The sequence below is a fragment of the Monodelphis domestica genome, chromosome 1, assembly GCF_027887165.1.
Source record: "Monodelphis domestica isolate mMonDom1 chromosome 1, mMonDom1.pri, whole genome shotgun sequence".
NCBI classification, from domain to species: domain Eukaryota; kingdom Metazoa; phylum Chordata; class Mammalia; order Didelphimorphia; family Didelphidae; genus Monodelphis; species Monodelphis domestica.
In genome coordinates, this window is record NC_077227.1 from 153,118,538 (window position 1) to 153,140,927 (window position 22,390).

The following is a 22,390-nucleotide window of genomic DNA, read 5'->3' on the forward strand; positions in this document are numbered from 1 at the left end:
GCTCATTTTACAGATGAAGAAGCTGAGGCAAACGAGATTAAATGATTAGCCCAGGGTCACACAGCTAGAATGAGACAGGATTTGAACTCAGGATTTCTAACTCTAGACCTGACACTTTATAGTATGTGCCACCTAACTGCCTCATTGAGAATTAATACATAACAAAATCCAGGTTCATTGGCCTTTTTCACATAGTATATAATTAATGCATGAAAACTGCCTTTTATAAAGATAAATCATCTAGGATCCTGAAACACCTGAAAAAGGCTTCATCTCCTTCAATCACTACTTTTTTTATTCATAGGGCATGCATGATCTGTTCAAAGGACATGAAACAAGTCATCTGATAGCCATCTATTGTGAGCTTCCTCAAACCCCCCCTTCCTCACTTTAAAATTAATCCTTACTCATTCTCTCTTTCTTCCTTCTTGTCTTAGAGGATAATTAGGTCTTCATCCTGACAAATGTTATATTCATGCCTTCAGTCCCATTTTTCTTTTTTCCTCCACAATTTCATTCCATTAATCATCCCCCAATATATCCCTCTCTGCTGGTTCCTTCTCCTTTATTTAATATACTCAGAGATTCCGTATTTGAAAAACCAGTCCTTAAGTCTTCTCCTAGGAATTACCTACCCAAACAACTAAAAAAATGTGCCCTGTATTCACTGTCTTCACTACTCATTCCTATAATCCTTTTCAACCTGCCTTCTCTTCACACTAGTCAAATGGTTCCTAGTTTCCAAATTCAGTGGTCTTTTTCAAGACTTGTTCCTTCTTGGGCTTTCTTTCTTATGCTTTATCCTGCAATTCTAACCATAGGAGCTAGTCCCTTCCTTAGTCTGCCCTGGATTGATGATCCAGAACTGGGCAGTAAGTGACAAAGCTGCCAGTTGGCTTCTTTTCCCACACCCTGTGTGAGGTCATGGCATCCTGTATAGGTCTTGCCCTGGTACATAACCATCAGTTCTTTTTTAGTCAATTGACTAGGGCTAAACAGATCGACTGAGTGAGCTGACCAGACCCAGTCCCCAGTGTCCTCTCAACATCTTTATTTCCCTATGCCAATTTAGGTTGGAAAAACAAGTCATTGTGACTTTTTCATAAAGTTCTCCAACAGGATTTGACCTGGTGCTTTTTCTAGATGTTTGGAGTTTTGGAGAGGAAGGAACCTTGCTGTTATTCTTCCTGTTACTCAACATTTTGGCTGTGCCTCCTATAACCAATCACTAAAATCTAATGATTTCAACTCTCTGATCTCTCATACCCACCACACATACCCCTATTCCATTTTGTATTCTCACTTCTCCTAGTTCAGATTCTCATCAACTCTTACCTGAATTACAGCAACATGCTCCTCATTGGTCTCAGAGGATCAGACACTGAGAGTTGGAACAGACCTTAGCAGTCATCTCATCAAGCCTCCTCTTTTTAAAGATGAGGACACTGAGACACAGATTAAGTGACCTACCAGAGGTGACACAGATATTAAGTATACTAAAGCTTAATTAAGACATTAAGCTAGGATTCAAGCTGGAGTCATCCAAATCCAAAGCTAGCTCTTTGTTTCGCACAATATCACCGTGTTAGTGAACCAATGGCACAGGTGACAGAGGAGGCTGCTCACCTCCCCTTCTCCATCTTGCTTGAGGACATTTCCCACATGGCCTGCCCCTCTGCCCAGCAGCCCAGTGGGAGTGCTTTCATCCCCCTCTGTCTGGGTTTAAAGGGGCAGTTCACAGGTGGTGAGAGGGTTGCAGTTTGGGCACGTAGTCTCTAAAATGTTACCATCACTGCTATCACATTTCTTCTCAGTCTTGCTCTTTCCAGTCTCTCATTCCACTTATAACCAAGAAGACTCAGCTTCTTAATGCATAAGTATGACCATGTCACTATATTTACAAAAACAAAACAATTTCTTATTTCACATTAAGTAGACTTCAAATTCCTTTGCTATTCTGGCCTTACAGTTCTCCATAGCTTGTTTACAACTCTTTTACAGGCTTATTTGACACTATTTGACTTCATGTTCTTTGTATTTGAGCCAAACTTGATGATTTGATGTTCAAATCTTGTCTACTCAGCACTATGGAATAAATGCCCTTTCCTCTATCTTCACTTGCTAAAATCCAAGACCAGCTTAAATGCCAGCCCCTCCTTAAAGCTTTTCTAGATCCTCAATTTCTCTTCCCTCTGAACATAATAAACATTTTAGCCTCCTTTATACATTTTTTAAAAACTTTGTATTTGATTTGTACCTTTATGTCCCCTGCTAACTTGTAGGCCAGGTCAGACCCACCATCAGACCCATCTAGCATATAATAACTACTGAAATTATTTGAATCTTTTGAATCATTCGATGATTGTGGAATAAAAGAATAAATTATCTTATTTAGAAAGTTAATAGAGGGCAGTTAGGTGGCCTGGTGGATAGAGAACCAGGCCTAGAGACAAGAAGTCCTAGGTTCAAATGTGACCTCACACCCTTCCCAGCTGTGTGACTCTGGGCTACTCACTTAATTCCTTTGCCCTTTTCATTCTTTTGCCTTAGAACCAATAGATAGATAGTATTGATTCTAGGATGGAAAGTATTTAGGGTTTTTTTTTAAAGTAAATAATAAGTGTTTAAAAAACCAAACAACCTTATTTGACTATTCTTTCCTATTTTTTGTTGTAATAGTAGTGGGACCAGGAAATAAAATTAAAGAATTTCAAATATGAAAAAACATAGCAACTACCATGTTTATGCTTAGGATTTTAGAGGAAGTGCATATTTAAACTATGTGCCCTATGCAATCTAAAATTCAGTTCAGATCATCTCTGAGGTAGTCTAGTATAGTGCACGCAGCACAGGATTGGGAATGAGTGTCTAAACCTGGTTTTGCCTCTATGTGACCTTACACAAGTCACCCTATCTCTGGATTTCAGCCCCCTTTACCTGCAAAATGAGAGAGATAAACTTGATGATTTCCAAGGGTCTTCTCAGCTTCAATATTCTATAATCATATGAAATAGCATTTTGATTTATTTAATAAAGTTTGTAAGACCCTATATTGATAAATTGTACTTGAGATAGCTAAGTAAAACTGCTATCATTTTGCATTTGGTGTTATGTATTTTTAAATATGCATATTTATATGTTTGAATATATTTAGCTTCATGGTAATATTTCTTGTTTTTCTGGCAGCATATCTAGGGAACAAACAAGGAATTAACTTGGCTACTTTCCAAAAAAATTAAATAATAGTTTATCTTTCTTTATGACCTACTTTCTTATTTTGTAGTCTTCATATTCCCCTTTCTTCTTGCATTGTACTTTTCAGTAGTCCAGGATTGCTCTGAGTGAAAGACTCAATTTAATTTCCAAGAGTATTTAATGACAATTTATCATTCTTTATATTGTGTTAGTCTGATTTTTTTAAAAATTCTTTTGTACTATCAATATAAAATAGCTAGTATAACTACTGAGACCTAGGTTAATTCCCAAATGATTCCGTTAGATTTAACCTATTCTATGGATACAAACTCTACTCTAGAGCCTAACTTTTTAAGATACTCTCCTTTTTATTAGGAAAACAATAAGAGTCTATGAATCCATGCAAATAAATTAATTAGCATTACTGTAAAGGCAATTGAGAAGTCCAGTTTTTAATGCAGTGGTCTCCATTATCAGTTGGCAGCCTTAGTTGGGTAGACCCCTGAGATTTCTTTCCCCCCAACTCCCAAGTTTCCTCTTCACTTCCCTTTACCCCAACTTTGTTGAAAATTATATTCCCAGATGAATTAGTATAGGTCTGTATTGGTGAACCTATGGCACATGTGCTGGCATGTGCCAGAGGGGGTTGTTCCCCTACCCCTCTCCACACACCTGAGGACATTTCTCTCATCATATGCCCCTCTACCCAGCAGCCCAATGGGAGTGCTTCCTCCCTCCCCTGTCTGGGGTAAGGGGACAGCTCACATGTAGCATGAAGGCTACAGTTTGGGCATTGAGTCTCTAAAAGGTTCACCATCACTGGTAGAGGTCAGTGGCATCTCCAGTCCTTTACTACATGAGGATTTCACAATCATCGTGGCACTTGCTCTTTGCTAGTGATCTCAAGCATGAATAGCATCTTCTCACAAAAAGATCAGTGACTGATGCTTTGGACAGTAACATAACTTTCAAAAGATGATGACAAATATTTATACAGTATAATGTTTTATCATTTACAAGGGAAAAGGATGCTTTTCTTGCAGCAACCCTTGATTTTCATTTACAGTAATCTAATGTATTTGTGTACCTCTTATCTCTTGTGATTCAATTAAGTTATTTAAAGGCATGCCTATATCTGTTGTATGCCCAGCATCTAGCACTGTGTTAAATATAGTTGGCATTTACTGAATTGAAAGGATGTGAAGCAGGAATACACTTAGAATTTTGCCTGATTCTTCTCATCTTGAATGTCATGATAAAGATATCACTCGTGGAAGGTCAAGATAGTAGGAAGATTAAATTCTCCTAACATTGCTTTTAAAGATCTTCTTGACTGTTCTGGAAGTTAGCTAGGTGACTCGGTGAATAGAGCACTGGGTCTGGAATCAGGAAGACTCGAATTTAAATCTGGCTTCAGCCAGTTACTAGCTATGTAACTCTAAGCAAGTCACTCAATCTCTGTGTGCCTTAATCCACTGGAGAAGGAAAGGGCAAACCAATCCACTATTTTTGCAAAGAAAACTCGGTATGGGATCAGTAAGAATTATACTCAACTGAATAATAACATAGAGTACCCTTAAGTCAAGACTTTGTCCTATTTGCCTATAACTTCCCTATTGCCAACTTTTTTGGAGAATTAACTAGTTTCTTAGCTTTAAGTGCTATTTGAACATATTTTTTATGCTTTATTGTAATTTTTCAGTGATGCGTACTTTTTTAGAACATGGGCCATGATTTATTTTTAATAACTACTTCCTTTACAAAACTACTTTTTCATTAGTTATGAATGATGAAAGGTATTTTTTTTTTTAAATACACTGCCATGTTAAGGGACTAAAGTGTAAAAGCACAGTAATCCTTTAAAAATCTTTGTGTGAGTGGAGGATAATTATTTTACAGATAAGACTTTACAAGTATAGACATTTACAGTGCTTAATTTTAGAACAAAAAAGAAATATTTGTAAAGCTCGTAGCAATACATAGTAGGCACTTAATAAATGCTTGTTCCTTTCCCACCTCCATCCCCTAATAAAAACAAACACACTCAAATTGTGGAAATTGGTTTTCTATACTATGTTTCTCCCATTTTCCTACCGACTTCCCTCTCAAGTCTTCTGTTCAATATTGGCTTGTGCCTTTCAAAAAAATGGCAAACTTTTATAGTTAACATACTATTGAAAGATTTTGCTTCAAATAATAGAAGCAGCCCTGGATTTGGAGTACAACACTATATTTTGTGTTGGCAAGTGGAAATGAATGGAGTACTGGTATTCCATAAAGATGTAGTTTTAAGTCGTTATAAAATTACTTTTAAAAAGTAGTTTAAAAAGTTCAAACTACCTGAATCATTGCTTAAATGTAGTTAATATTTTTATGTAACTATTAATATGTTTTCAGCAGAGAATTAGAGGGGAAAAGGCATGAATTCCCAAGCATAGTATTACAATAAAGCACCAATATGTCATAATTTTCAAAGTTATCTCAAAAAAAAAAGGGGGGGGGGAAAGCAGAATAATGGCTTACTATATTATGCAAAGTTTGCTGTTTTCTTCAGACCTGCCTGACACAGCCAAGTCCCTTTATCTGTCTAAGCCCGTTTCCTCATTTTGCTCCCCCGCCAAAATGTGGACGTCGGTCTGACAAAGATGGTTCTCAACCGTTGCTGTGTTTTGTGGATCCCTGTTGGTAGTCTGGGGGCGCCAATGGTCCTCTTCTCAGAATATATTTAGGGACATGAGGTAAAACATACAGGACTACATAGGAAAGCAGTTATATTGAAATAGTTATAAAAAAATTTTTTAACAAGTTCACCGACTTTAGAAAAAAGAAAACCAGTTTCTGCATCTCTTGGGCTCTTTATTACCAATGGAATAGTTTCAGAAGGCTTGATAGTAAAGGTTTGTGGCTAACATGTACACCGATGTTCTCCCACGTCCCTTCCCTTTATACGACAAGTTTGCGTAGGGAGAAGAGGAAAGGCAGTGACTGCCCTGACTCAAGATGACTAATAAGAATTCGTAGTGATCCGAGTAAAGGTAGCCGGAGACCTCTCAGCTGACTTTTCCCGCCGCTCTTCCCTAGGGGTATTTCCCCGCTGTGAGGCCTGGATGCTGTGTAGTGAAGCCGTCTCCGTGGCGTGTGGGGGCGGGGCCAGGGGCGGGGTTACATGGCGGCCGCGGCTGGGGGAGGGCGCTCTAGTAGCGGGCAGTCTCAGGAAGCGCCGCTACCTCTCTAGAGATTTGGGTGAGGGGGGGTGCGGTTGGCCGCCCGCTCACCTGGGCTCAGCCGGACACCGCCCCCTCCCCTGCCCCCGCCCTAGCCCCGCGCCGGCCCTGGGCTCGGCAACTCGGCACAATCTGGGCCGCCTCAAGCAGCCGCGCGCCGCCGTCGCCTAGGTCTCTGCTGCCCCGGGCCGCCATGACGGCCGCCGTGTTCTTCGGCTGCACCTGCATCGCCTTTGGGCCGGCTCTCGCTCTCTACGTCTTCACCATCGCGTCTGACCCGCTGAGAATCATCTTCCTCATAGCAGGGTGAGGCCGAGGCTGAGGCTGAGGTGGCCCAGCGGGCTCGACCCGACCCAACCTATAGCCAAGCCGGGACCGGTCTCGCGCCGCTTCCCTCGCGCCCCTTCTCTGTCGCAGCGCAGTGCGGCCGGGGGGGCCGCCCGCGGGGCCGGCCCTGCCAGCCTTTGGGGGGAGGGGCGGAAGGGGAGAGCCAAGATCCCACCTCCGTGGGGCCTCCCCGTGAGGCGGGGCCAGGGGCTTCACTTTCTTTGAGGCCTGCCCCTCAAAAGAAGATCGTGGATCCCCGAGGGGGCTACGAGTGTCACTACCCATCCCCCACCTCCTGAGATGCCTTCTGCAAACATCCCCTAATCCCATCTCCTGGGATGGTGATAAATCATAATCCCACGGAGGCAAGGTTCGAATGGGGGGCGGAAACCATCCTTAAGCTGGGCTTTAGAAAGATTCCGCATCTCCTTTCTTGAATGAATATAGAGTTTTGAAAACTCTCTCGCCCCTTTGTTATGTATACATTTTATATGTATATATGGTGTATCAGGAAGGCGATCCTGGAGCACTGACTCCCCACCTTTTAGAGTTATCTCCCTTACCCAAGTGACTGTGTGACGTTTATTTTGTAAATTCAAGTTAATTAACATTTAAAAATAATTTTGGAGGTTTAAAGTTTCATCACATTCCTTAGAATAAATGAAGGCAATTAAAAGATCGATGCTCTAGAGCATCATTCTACTTTAAAAAAATTTTAAACTCAGGACTTCCCAAGTAGATTAAGTTGTCTGTTTGTTTGTTTGTTTTGATAGTGCATTTCATTATTGTGAATACTTAAAACTATATTTGTAAATTTTTTTAAAATTTCAGAGCATTCTTCTGGTTGGTGTCTCTGCTGCTCTCCTCCCTCATTTGGTTCGTTGCAGTAACCATTAGTTCCACCAAAAATGAATCAGTGCAGAGAGGTTTGCTTATCTTTGGAGTATTGTGCTCTGTCATTATTCAAGAGGTCTTCCGGTTTGCATATTACAGACTTTTAAAGTAAGTTAATATTTTGTTCTGCTTTTTTAAAGGATGATTTTGAGTAGTATGGTAAATTAGATCCTCACTATGTTCTTGGGAATTCATGCCCTCCACCCACGAATTTCTTGCTATAGAGTTGGAGTATTTTTAGCATAAAAATAAAAAACACCTTTAGTTGATGATCCATAAATTTTGGGGGTTAGAAACTACTTCAGAAGGGCAAAGGGCCTTCTCTGTAGATTGCCTGTTTATTTTTTCCATTTTCCACACCTGTCCCCCTAGCTAAAGATTCTAAAGATTTTGGCAAATATTTGTGACTACTGAATAAATGTCCACCAATCCGAAAATGGAATTTAAAAAAATTCTTTGCTTATATGATTTACATCCTGTACTTTGGAGTAAATCATTTGGATGACCCTGTGGGGATCTTAGTGGTCTGGAAAAACAAACTCATTATCATTGGTTAAACTTGTTTGAATTTATAAGTATAATCTTTACTCTTTCTTTTGGGGAGGGGGTAAAATTGGCAATTAACTAGCATTTATTAAGCACATACTATAGACCAGGACATTTGCTTGACACTAGGGATATAAATACAATGAAACAGCCCCTTCAAGAATTATAATGCATGAATTTACCTTTCCTAAAGTAAATTAGTTTTTGATTGGAGAAGCCTTTCCATGAATATCCTAGAGTTAACCAGACAAATTCCTGACTGGCTTCTTTGAGGATTCTGATAAGATCTTTTCATTGGTAACTCCACATTTCATACTTTATTATTAAATGTTTTTTTCTTTCTTTAAATTTTTTTTTCAAAACCCAATCAATACCAAGTATGGGTTCCAAAGCAAATGAGTAGTAAGGGCTTGGCAATTGGGATTAAATGATTTGCCTATGGTCATATGGGCAGGAAGTGTCTGAGGCCGGTTTTGAATGTTTTTTCAACAGTAAAAACAGTTTAAGCCCCCGGTAGAAATCAGTAACATTTTACTGATATGCAAAACTCTTGGTGAAAAAATATTTGAAAGTTATGACTTTTATACTTAGTAATATTTTAGAACAGTGAACACATACCTCAGATAGGAATTTGTTTTGAAATGTTTTCTTTTTCACATTTAAATGATGATTCATATTTTGTTAAAAAGAAAGACTTTTGTGGAACTCATTATTACAGACTATACCACTGTGATTCACATGTTAGAAACTGCATTTGTAGTATTACTTTACCCTTAAAAATCCCCAAATATGACTTTTCCAGAGTAACAGAGCAAAGTTTCCCTAATCTTAATGATGCTATCAGGCCCTTATCTGTTTAATTTGTTTTCCACCAAAAATGGTAGAAAAATGAGTTCAGCTCAATTAACCTTTTTAAAAAAAGCCTTACCTTCCATCTTAAAATCAATACTGTATATTGGTTCCAAGGCAGAAGAGCAGTAAGGGCTAGGCAAATGTGGGTTAAGTGATTTGTTCAGGGTCACACAACCAGAAAGTGTCTAAGGCCAGATTTGACCCTAGGACTTCCCATCTCTAGGCTGGCTTTCAGTCCACTGAGCTAGCTGGCTGCCCCCTCAATTGACATTTTTCAAGTGTTTAGTGTGCAGATAAAAACTAAATCTAGCCCACCACCTTCTCCTCCACCTAGGAAGTTCCAGCACTCCTGAGCTCTCCTCTACCTCACTTCCTGTGTCTCACCTGTGCAATGGTGGCTCTAGCTTAACCCAGGATCGCCCAGAGGTCTGTCCCCTTTGCACATGTCTGTTGAAGGCCATATTCTCAAATAATTAAATCTTGAGCTTTGCTGCAGCCCTTTCTAAATCCTGTTACCTTGAGTAGGGTGGAGATTGTAGTTTCCAAGACCTGATTCTGTCATTCCAAGTATCTCTATTGTTATTGATCAGGAAATAGCCAAATCCCATCCTCTAAAGAATGGTTTGAACAGGGTTGAGTAGTTTTGAAATTCACATTAGGACACTACTGAGTACAAGAACATAAATTTTAGGTAAGGCCTTGGCCTTTTCCTCATGGAGTGTTCATGCTAGTATGATACATATGAAGAAGTAACTATAAAGCACAATTGATGATTGTTGATTGATGAAAAGTACATCAAAGAGCTAAAGACAAAGTGCTCTGTCAAATACAAGGAGAAAAATTACTGACTAGAGTTGTGTGGGAGATAGAGAAAATGTCATGTGAGTTGTTTTTTGAAGGGAATTTAAGAATTCAACCAACTTTGGGGCTGCGAGTCAAAGGCCTGCCATTCCAAATGGAAAATAGCATGCACAAATGAATCAAAGTAGGAAAGAACAGGACATGAAATGGAGATGAATAGTGCAATCTGACTAACCTTTGAAGTACTTTAAGTCAATAGTAGGTAGTATCAGAAAGAAAGGTGTCAGGCAATGTAGGACCTTAAATGCCAGGTAAAAGGACTTAAATTTTATTTGGTAGGGAATGAAGAGCTATTGAGGGGTTTTCAGTGGAATTGTGACATGTCTAGATTTGTATGTAAGGAAGATATTAGTCAGGCAATAGTGAGTGTTAAGCAAGCAAACTACAGTTGCCAATTTTTGTTTGACCTACAAGCTAAGAATGGTTTTTACATGTTTAAATGAAGTTTTGTTGTATTCAAAAAAATGCAAAAATTATTTTCAGCTTGTAGGCCCTACAGAAAAAACAAGCAGCAGGTTAAATTTGGCCCTTGAGCCATGGTTTATTGGTATGAAGGATTGATTGGAGGGGAAAAAGACTAGAGATGGGAAGACTTTTTAGGAGATTTTTTACAGTAATTTAACTAGGTGGTAATGAGGGTCTGTACTAAGTTGATGTCAAGAGTCACCCTGAAAGAAAAATGAAACTTTGGAAATAAAGTAAATAGGACTTGGTAACTGATTGACTCTCCTCTTCCCCAGTTTTTGTATATAAAATCTGATTTTGAATAGGAAATTGCAATGGTGCCACTGACAGAAATAATTCAGTTAATCAATCAGGTATTTATTAAGCCCCTACTGTGTGCCAGGTATTATGCGTGCGCGCCCCCCCCCCCCCCCCCCCCCCACACACACATATATCCTGCATATACAAAGAAGCAAAGCTTCTCCTGTCCTCAAAGAGTTTACATTCTTACAGGAGAAATAGCATATACATATAAAAATATATATAATGAATACAAAATAGTTTTTGAGAGAAAATACACTAGTAGGTGAGTGGGAAAAGGAAAGGAGGGATCAAGAAAGACTTCATGTATAAGGCAAAGCATATACTGATCCTTGAAGGAAGTCAGGGGTCCTTAGAGGTAGAGGTAAGGAAGGCATTACAGGTATTCTGGACAGCCAGTACAGAGACATGGAGATTAGAGAATGGAGCTTCATGTATGGAAGACATCAAGTATGCCAATATAGCTGGATTATGTAAGTGGCTGGAGGGAAAGAGAATATATTAAGACTGAAAAGGTAGGAAAGGATCAGGTTTCAAATAGCTTTAGTTACCACATAAAGGAGTTTATATTTGATCCTAGAGGTAAAGAGAGAAACTGTTGGAGTTAACTAGGTACTAGGGGAGGGTGGGATGGTCAGATCAGTGCTTTAGGAAAAATCATTTTGGTAGCTTTTGGAGTATAGATTAATATAACAAGAGGCTTGAGGTCAGAAAGCATGACAGACTATTACAGTATTCCAGGCAAGAGGCAATGAAGGCTTTAGCTACAATAGTGGTGGTGAGAAGAAAGAAAATGTACATGGTAGGGATAAATATGAAAATATTTGGCATACTGATTGTGTGTGTTGGGTGAGAGTGAAGAGTTGGAAATGATACTGAAGTTGTGAATCTTAGTGAATGAAGGGATAATGTCCCTGTACAGTAATAGGGAAATGTGAAAGATTTGAGAGGGTTTGAGAGGAAAAGATAATGAGTTCTATTTTGGACATTTTGAATTTGGGAATCCCCTGGTACCTCCAGTTTGAAATGTCCAGTTGGTGATATAAGACTAGAACTCAAAAGAAAGACTAGGGCTGAAAAAAAAATATATATATATATATAATCCATTGGCAATAATGAGGTCTCTGACCCATAGTTAGTGAGAAAGACATGGTTCATGAACAACTAAAAGAGATAAGAAGCAGTAGTCAGAGAGGTAGGACAAGAATCAGAAAAAAGTATTGTTGTGAAAAGGTTATTCAGAAATATAGAGAGAGAATGGTCATCAGTGCTCTAGAGAGATCAAAGATGAGGATCAAGAAGTCTTTTGATTCTGCAGTTATGAGATACTTTGTAACTTTGCTGAGGGCAGTTGAAAGAGGAGGTCTAAAGTCAGATTTCAAAGAGTTTAGAAAAGTAAGAGGAAAAAAAGCAGAGGCACTGAGTAAAGATGGCTTTTTCAAAGGATTGTCTGAAAGAGGAGAGATAAAGGATGACAGCAAGGATGGTGGGATGTTTTTGTTTTTTTTAAAGGATTGGAGGAGACAGGCAGATTTTGTAGGCTCCAGGAGATAACCAATAGTTGGAGAAAAATTGAAGATTAGAGAATGAAGGGATAATAATAGGAGCAATCTGCCGGAAACTCCAAGTTTCTGGGAATGGGATCAGAGGTACATGTTATGGAGTTGTTTTTAGTGAGGAATAGAGCCACTTCAGAGAGATTTTAAAATAATAGTTGGGGGAAATAAAGGATTGGAAGATTAGAAGGGGAGAAGTGGGAACTTTTGAAAAGAGCTCCCTGTTTTTGGTAAAAAATAAGTTTAAGATTTCATATGAATGGTTGGGGGAAGGGGTTATGGTGTAAGTCTTGAAAGAAGATAAATTAGGAAGTCAATAGATTATTGGCAAAAGGTAAGCTTCGATGGGAGATGTTTAGTTTGAGGTACTGGATAAGATGCCTTGTAGGTAATTGGGTATACAAATTCATCTTGGAATGCAAATCAGGGTAACAGGTAAGAGATTTGGGATCATCTACATAGAAGTGATCACTGAAGGTGTGGAAGTAAATAGATTGCCATGGGAGAGGAGGTAGCCAGAGAATACAAAAAGAATAGGTTAGAATTAAAGATTAAGGATAGTGTAGTATTCTAATTTATCTCTTCCTAAAGTTGATATTTACTTCCTCAGGATAATGTTACTTATGAATTTGTAGCAGTTCAATATAGGAAGCAGCCATTTCAAGAGTTATTCAATAGTTACTCTATACAATCGGTTTGCTAAGGAATAAATATAAAGATGAATATTCCAACTTTCATGTACCTTAAATTTTGGTCAGAAGAATACAACACTTGCAGATAACTAAAATATCAAATAAATGGGTAAACACAGAATAGTATACATGTCAGACCTTTGGGAGGGGAAAGGCTTTAAAACCAAGCAAGATATAGAAAGAATCACAAAATGTAAAATAAATAATTTTGACTACATCAAACTAAAAAGCTTTTGTACAAACAAAACCAATATAACTAAAATCAGAAGGGAAACAACAAATTGGGAAAAAATCTTCATAGAAACCTCTGACAAAGGTTTAATTACTCATATTTATAATGAGCTGAATCAATTGTACAAAAAATCAAGCCATTCTCCAATTGATAAATGGGCAAGGGAAATGGATAGGCAGTTCTCAGATAAAGAAATCAAAACTATTAACAAGCACATGAAGAAGTGTTCTACATCTCTTATAATCAGAGAGATGCAAATCAAAACAACTCTGAGGTATCACCTCACACCTAGCAGATTGGCTAACATAACAGCAAAGGAAAGTAATGAATGCTGGAGGGGATGTGGCAAAGTAGGGACATTAATTCATTGCTGGTGGAGTTGTGAACTGATCCAACCATTCTGGAGGGCAATTTGGAACTATGCCCAAAGGGCGACAAAAGAATATCTACCCTTTGACCCAGCCATAGCACTGCTGGGTCTGTACCCCAAAGAGATAATGGACACAAAGACTTGTACAAAAATATTCATAGCTGCGCTCTTTGTGGTGGCCCAAAACTGGAAAACGAGGGGAGGCCCATCAATTGGGGAATGGCTGAACAAACTGTGGTATATGTTGGTGATGGAATACTATTGTGCTCAAAGGAATAATAAAGTGGAGAAGTTCCATGGAGACTGGAACAACCTCCAGGAAGTGATGCAGAGCGAGAGGAGCAGAACCAGGAGAACATTGTACACAGAGACTAATACACTGTGGTATAATCGAACGTAATGGACTTCTCCATTAGGGGCGGTGTAATGTCCCTGAACAACTTTCAGGGATCCAGGAGAAAAAAAACACCATTCATAAGCAAAGGATAAACTATGGGAGTGGAAACACCGAGAAAAAGCAACTGCCTGAATACAGAGGTTGAGGGGACATGACAGAGGATAGACTTTAAATGAACACTCTAATGCAAATACTATCAACAAAGCAATGGGTTCAAATCAAGAAAACATCTAATGCCCAGTGGACTTATGAGTCGGCTATGGGGGGTGGGGGGGAGGAAAAGAAAATGATCTATGTCTTTAACGAATAATGCTTGGAAATGATCAAATAAAATATATTAAATAAAAAAAAATATCAAATAAAACAGTGCTTGTTAAGTTCTGGTAGAAAAAAATGTTTTGAAGGGGACAAATTTAGGAAACCTTCTTGAAGGAGGTGGGGTTTGAATTGTATTAATCAACTGTGTTGGGGTGGGTGTGAGAGGGAGAATCTTTCAGGCTTAAGGAACAACATTAGGAAAGACTTAAAATGATTGAACATGGGAGATATATAGATATAGATAAAGTTATAGATATAGATATATGTATGAGAACAACGAATCTACTTTGACTGGAGGAGAATAATTTGAGATAAGCCCAGAAAGGTAATCTGGGACCAGATTGTGGTGATCTTTGCATGCCAAACTAAGAAGCTTTTATTTAATTCAGCAAGATTATAAAGTGTAAAGAACTTACATTTAATTTATTACAAATTAAGAACCAAATAAAATTCATTATGCAGTTTACTAGAGGCTTTATTCATAAGTCAGATTTTAATATGCAATCATTTCACATATTTCAGAAATGAATAGTAGCTTCCAGATGACGAGAATTCATTTGATTTGTTGGTCAGAATTGACTATCCTTTGTATCTGATTAGTAATTTTGAACTATTTCAGTAGAGGTGGCACCAATTAATGTATTTTTATCATAAATCATTTTTTGTCATATAATAAAACCTTTTGGATTGACAAAAACATTGAATCTCAGCAGTGCTATTGTCATTAGTGTTAAGTGTATAATAGGAAATCTTAAATTTAAAGAACAAGGAATTTAACAGTAGAAAAAGAATAAAAGCAAACAAGAAATATGATCCCCCCCCCCAATAATACCTTTAAATCAAATTCCTACACAGTTCTGCATATTTATTTCATTGTCCTGGAAACATAGTAATAATAACAGTACCCTTGGAACTATAAGGACAGATTTAAACAACTTTCCAATATAGTAAGATGTTCAAATTGAAAACATTTATACTTTCAACTTCCTTTTGTTTGTGTCATCAGAAGCATAGGAATGAATCTTCCTTTTTCAGTTCCTATTTTGACCATTATGCACTATTTACAAGATAATGATTTTTTTTTTCCTGAGTAAGTTCTTAAGATTTAAGTTTTTAAAAACTTAGTATTTTTGTTCAGAAGAAAACTTTGAGTATGCAATTTCTGACAATAGTAATTATTCACGATATGATTTTTTAAATGCACTTTATTACATCAGATAGATCCATTAGAATTTAGACAAAGCAAACAGTACTAGTTATATGTGCATATATGTATTGAAGAATTCATTTTTGTTCATATAGCATTCAGCCTTTAATAATTATTTTGTTAGTATTAGTTAAGAAGCCTTTAATGGCCTTTCTATGATAGATAAATATTTCTGCTTGGGCATGGGCACAGAGAACTCCTGATAGGTATTTTAGTTCTTTTTCACTTTTTCTACCAAATTTTCTCATTTTATTATAATAGGAAATCACTCTTTTCCTTTTTATTGCCATTATAGTTGAATTAATAATATTAGCTAACATTTGTATAGCACTTAACTTTGTGCCAGGCACTGTGCTAAGTGTTTTTACAAATCTCTCATATTTATCTTACAACAACCTTGGAAAATAGGTGCTATTATCTGCCACACTTTACAGATAAGGAAACTGAGGTAAATAGATTAAGTGACTTGCTCAGGTTCCTATAGCTAGCAAGCCTCTGAGGCTGACTTTGAACTTAAGTCTTTCTGACTCCAGGCACAGTGTTCTATCTACTGTACCAACTAGCTATTAGACTAGAATTCTCTATTCTAAGTTAATGTTAACAATGTTTGAAAAAATATAACAAACAGACCCTATAACTCTTTGAATGTAAATATAATAACTTCATAGGCTTTGAGATTTGGATCTGAAAGGGATCTTAGAGTTTATCCACTCAAGCCTTTGCTTGAAAGGTTTATTGCTATACACACGTGTGGAGAGATGTTCTTCTCTAACCTCAAGATCTAATATGTGCCTTACTAGTCTTCAACAAGAAGGAAAATTAGCAGCAGCACTAAGAATGTATCTTTATTTTTTTTTATCCTATTCTCATTGAATATATCATGGTAACTTGGGCAATACTCCTTACATTCATCAAGAGGCACCTACCCCTATGGTGGAGACTTAATTAATCCTGAAAATTACTTATTGCCTGTACTTTCTAATATGTACTAATCTAGGATACATTTAAAGAAGAAATGTATATTTTTTGCAATAAGTGACCTCAAAATTTAAAATATATTAATATTGAGCTTCAAAAGTTTCATTATTTCATTTCTGCAGTTTTTTTCAACAATTCAGGACTCAATCCTTACGTTTATTTGTAGATAATCTTCATGAATGAATGTGGTCCCAAATACTAAAATCTAGTTTTGGTTCTTCTGTTGCTAATTTAGTCTGTTAATGACAATTTAGCATCAGTGCATCACTACTTTCTGGGTGAAGTCTTTACAACTGGTAGGACCTGTCAGCACTTACTCATTGCTGGTGTAGCCTTTGAGAGTTCTTTGAAAACTGCACAGTAGGTTCTAATCTACCTTCATAGATTTTATTCACTGGGAATTCCCTGCATCAGTGAAATCATAGGCTCCATTTTAAAAAATGGTGAATATAATGGCAATTTCTTTATTTCAAAGGCTGCTAAAATTAGAAACATTGTTATGAGTATTCATTTTTATTATACTTAATGAATGTTTTGTGAGCAAATTGTTACAACTAGCCAACCCATTTCTGAATGAGAATTCCCCACTACAGAATAGGTTTAATAAGTGCTCTTCCAAGCTTTGTTTGGAGACATCCAGTGAGGAGGATCCCACTATAACTTCTGAGACAGTGCATTCTAGGTTTGGATAGCTCTAATTGTTAAAAGAGTTTTCCCTTATCTTAAGTCTAAATTTGCCTCTTTACAATTTTTATCCATGGTTCCTAGTGCTCTTCTTAGAGCCAAACAGAACAAGTTTTATCCGCCTTCCATTTGATAGCCCTTGAAATATTTGAAAAATGCTATCTTCTCCAGACTAAATATCCTTAGTTCTTTCAATGTATTCATGTATGATATGAAATCAAGAAGATTTCTTGATAGGAACCTCCTATTTTATATACTCTTCAGGTTGTCATTGCCCTTCTGAAAATGTGATGCTCTGAATAGAACACTGGACTCTAAATATAGTCTGACCAGGGCAGAGTACAATGGAACTGTTAACCTCCATAGTCTTAGACATATATCTTTCTTAATTTATCTTAAGTTCAGCTTACCCTTCTTGGCTCTTGTATTACTGTGTTCCCCAATTGAGCCTCCTGTCCACTAAAACATAGACCTTTTTTTAAATGAACAGCTGTGTAGCCATGTATTTATGAAGCTGTTTATTTCATTCAGTTATTCAGCAAGCATTAAATGCCAGGCACTGTACTAGGCAGTGAAGATAAAAACAAAAAAGTGACAGTCCAGGCTTTTGTATATACTTTTGTATAATTATACTAGATAATATTGAGACAGAAAAAAGACCAGTTTTTACTACAGTAGACTATAAAGACTTGGTAGAAGAGATATAGTTCCATTAGCTGGGTTTTGATAGATATAGAATTAGAATAGGCAAAATGTAAAGAGGAACACATTCTAGCAAAAGACTGTACAGACTATACAAACTAAATAAAAGTGATGGATATCAAAGAGTTTGGTATCTTTAGGAAGCAGTGGGATGTTGATAGCATAGGAAGTTGGCCTGAACTCAAATTTAGCCTGAAATCTATTTTCTGAATTAATTCCTGATTGATAGCTTCTTTTCTTATGCCTTAATATGTTGTAAGTAAAATATAAAAGAAAGAACTAAAGTTAGTTGAGTAATCTAATCAGTTTGGTTATAATTAATTGATGTGTTTACTATATATCCAGTTAAATATGTTTAAAATACTCCTAAAACACATAGATTTGTTAACCTGAATTTGAAATATCTTTAAAATTTTTCTGTTTTCACTAAAATTTTTTTTTAATTATACATATTGATATTTCAGAAAAGCAAATAAGGGTTTGATGACTATCAGCCAAGAGGAGACAGCACCCATTTCTATAAGACAGCTGGCCTATGGTAAGTTAGAATTCAGACTTATACATCTATAACTTAATTTTATTTAAAAAATAAATCTTAACTGATATCTTTTGGTTTTATATAATTTATATTTCGCAACTTTCTCCCTCCATTCTCCCTTTCCCAGACAACAATCCCTTATCACAAACAATAAAAAAAGGAGGGAAAAAAACTAGTTCCACAAAACTTAAATGAAAAGTCTGGCAACATATCCACATCCATGGTTCCCAACTTGTGCAAATAAGTCAGGGGAAATGCATTTTCATATCTCTTCTTTGGCACCAAACTTAAGTCACTATAATTTTTTACCATTCATTTTCAGCCCTGCTCTTTTCATTTCTATTGTTATATCATTATGCATATTGTTTTTCTGGTTCTTTCTGTTTATTTCACCATGAATCTCTTCATAAATGTTTTGCCATAATTCTCTGTTATTTATCTTGTTCATCCATTCTTATAGCATAGTAATATTCCATTAGATTCATATTTAGCCTTTCTCCATTTGATAGACACTTATTTTGTTTCCAGTTCTTTGCTTCTTTAGGAAAGTTCATGCAATAAATATATAATTTATTATATATTTAATATGCATATATTAAATACATAATGTGTAATGAGGTCTTTCTTGGCATATTGGCCTGCCAGTGAAATTTCTGAGTCAAAGAGTATGAATATTTTCATTACTTTATTTGTATAATTCCAATAACAGGTATATAATTTTTTAAAGTATATTCAATAACTAGAATAAAAAGAAAGCTTGAATAGAAATAACAACTAAAAGCTTTATATTCTTTTTTAATCTTTATGATTACAGATACATAGGTGTAATCATCATTTCATATAAAACTTTCCATATTTTGATATAATCCTTTTGGTTGTCATCCTTTATGGAAATAAATATTCCTTTACCTAAAAATACCAGAGGCTTGACCGAATGACCTCTCAGACAGAGACCTGTTAAAGTTTAATGGTTTGATATGACATAAAGGATAAAAAATTATTTTAAAAATTTACTTAATATATATTTTAAGAAATAAGATTCCTCATATGTTATCAGTTTTATAGCTTCTATTGCTTTTTACCAGATTGGTCTTAAATTATTATTATAAATTTCATTAAAGATGAATGAGTAAATGACCCTGTTTAAATGGAGTTTTATAATTTTTATTTTTGCTAATTTGTTAGATATGAAGTAATACATTTTTCTTTTAACTTGAGTTTTAAAAATTGTTAGAGGTTGAAAAATTTTCCAAATTTTAGATTATTATCATTTATTTTGAGGACTCAGTTTATTTATTTGATTATATATCTACTGGATATGTAATATTGTTTTTATATATTTGAGACTTTTCCCTATAAATTCTGGAATTCAGTCTCTTGCTAATCATATTTATTATAAACCACTCACTAAGGTAAAAGAGTAGAAATGCAAATATCATCTTTACTAATTTTGAAAATGATCAATTCAGTTAAATAAACAGAAGTGACTAATATGTGGAAAGCATTCTACTAGGCTCTGCAGAAACAAAAACAAAATAAAAATAATCTCTTCCCTCAAAAATGTTAGGTTCTATTGAAGGGATACAATACATATACAAATTAAGTAAATACAAAATAAGTTGAGGCAAGAGAGATCATTAACAACCAGAGGATTCAGGAAAGTGTTCCCATAGGATTTAATAACTGAAAAGACCCTTGAAGAAAGCTAAGGACTAAGGATGAGCATTAGAACAACAATGATGATGATGATAGTTCACATTTGTATAGTCCTTTAAGACTTATAATGCAGTTGCCTCAGAAAAATCTTGTGAGCTACATAGTGCAAGTCTTATCTCTAGTTTGTAGATAAAGAAACTGAGTTTCAAAGAGATTAAATGATTTGCCTAATCTCTTACAAGTTAATAAGTGTAAAACTGGACCCAAAACCTAGATTTTTAGACTTAAATTATCTTCATTTTAGACAAAGCTTTATTTCTGCCAACAAATTTTTTAGTTCTTTATAAAGTCTAATATATCATTCATTAGGTTTGTTACCCCAAATATAAAATTTTTGTTGTTTTACAACCAAAATATCTTTCTTGAGTCTTCTCATTACTTAAAACTATTCCAGGTCAGTCCCTCATCAGTGTTTACTTTGATTATCATAAGTAAGTCACTTGGAAAACAGTAGGCAATGAGAGAATTTCATAATTGGACCTCTCAGAAACTGTAACAAAACCAAAAACATGAACAAGAAATCAAAATAAAATTGCCTTAGACTGTTAGAACTCAAGAGAATCCAAAGAGACCCAACAATTAATATTCCCACAAATGTGATTGCAAAACACCAGGATTATCTAGGTAAAAAGTACTACTGCTTTTTGTCTAGAAGAAACAGATTATATAGTAAGAAATCCTACTCAGAATTACATAGACACATATAAGAAAGAAAAAAATACAATATAGTATTTTAAGGTGAAAGTTCTTCACCCAAGAATAACTTATCCTGTCAAGTTGAACTTAAAAGGAGAGAAAAAATAAATCTTATTTACATAACTGGAAGATGGTAGAATTCTTTAAATAAAAATGCTGGAAATGAGAGTCATAGGTAAATAAGCTTGTAAAACTTAAACAATTTAAATAGTAATTAAATATATCATTAAAGAGAGAAAAAAAGTCTATTTTTTTTTAGAAGCCTATGGTCTCTAAGAGTCAATGAGAATACATTCTTAGGGCTTATTTTGTGTGTGTGTTTTTTTTAATACCTTTGGACTTAAAGGAAGAGGAATTTACTATTTTCATAATTGAGGCACTACATTAGAAGAATATAAATATCAAGTAGGAATAAGCATTTATTAAATACCTGCTGTGTACCAGTCACTGTGGATACAAAGAAAAGGAGGGGGGGCAGAATAGTCCCTGCACTCTGAGAGCTTTTAATTTAACAGAGAAGATAACAAGTAAATAATTATGTAGTAACAAGGGATAGGTAAGATGAAATGGAAATAATCTCATAATAAAGGTCCCAGAATTAAGGTGCATTGGAAAAAGCTTTTTGCAGGTAGTATTTTTTTTTTGAGAAAATTTTATTTAATTAGTTAATTTAGAATGTTTTCTTCTGGTTACAAGATTCATGTTCTTTTTCTCCCTCCCCCCCAAACCCCTCCCATAACTGATGTGCAATTCCACTGGGTTTTACATGTGCTATTGATCAAGATCTAGTTCTATATTATTCATATTTGCATTAGGGTGATCATTTAGAGTCTATATCCCCAGTCATATCCCCATCGAACCATGTGATCAAGCAGTTGTTCTTCTGTGTTTCTACCCCTACAGTTCTTCCTCTGAATGTGGATAGCGTTCTTTCTCATAAGTCCCTCTGAATTGTTCTGGATCATTTGCAGGTAGTATTTTAGCTGGGAACTAAAGGAAGCCAAGGAAGGCAAGAAACATAGATGAGGAAGAAAGGGAATTTTAGGCTTGAGGGACAAGCAAGTGAAAATGCACACTTGGGAAATGAAGTATCTTGTGTGAGAAATAACAAGCCAGTATTACTGGATCACAGAATAGATGGATCACAGAGAGGGAACTAAGATGTAAGAAGACTAGAAAGGCAGGAAGAGACTAGGTTTTGAAAAACTTTAAAAGCCAAACAGAGGATTTTACATTTGATCCTGGCACTGGAGTTTATTGGATGGAGATAGATGGAGAGGGGGAATATGGTCAGGCCTATACTTCAAGAAGATAAGTTTAACAACTGAGATGGACTAGAGTTGGGAGAGAGTCTCCCTTGGGGCAGAGACACTAATCAAAGGCTACTGGAATAGTCCAGGGGTAAGACCATAAGGGCCTGAACCAGGGAAATGGAAGAGTTAGAGGAGAGAAAGTGGTGTATATGAAAGATAAAGCAGAATCAGTAGGACATGGCAACTGATTAGATATTGGAGGGTGGCAGGTGGAATGAGAAGTCTAAGATGATATATAGGTTCTGAGCCTCAATAGTTGGGAGGATGGTGGTCACCTTGACAGTGTAAAAATTAAATTAGTCTCTAGTAATAGAAATATTATATTTT

At 36.2% G+C, this 22,390-nt stretch overlaps 1 protein-coding gene across 3 annotated transcripts in view; it reads left to right on the forward strand.

Moving 5' to 3' along the window:
• Positions 1-6,044: 6,044 nt before the first annotated feature.
• The window catches only part of APH1B (aph-1 homolog B, gamma-secretase subunit), a 57,113-nt gene continuing 40,767 nt past the window's right edge, over positions 6,045-22,390 (forward strand). Inside the window, exons 1-3 of one of the 3 annotated variants that reach the window (XM_056820213.1) lie at positions 6,045-6,725; positions 7,578-7,748; positions 18,265-18,338. In XM_056820213.1, the coding sequence (XP_056676191.1) occupies positions 6,613-6,725; positions 7,578-7,748; positions 18,265-18,338 (358 nt within the window). In that variant the 5' untranslated portion in view covers positions 6,045-6,612. Of the gene's footprint in view, positions 6,726-6,883; positions 7,117-7,577; positions 7,749-18,264; positions 18,339-22,390 lie in introns of those variants that run through there. The other 2 variants (XM_056820210.1, XM_056820211.1) reach the window with 2 other exon arrangements.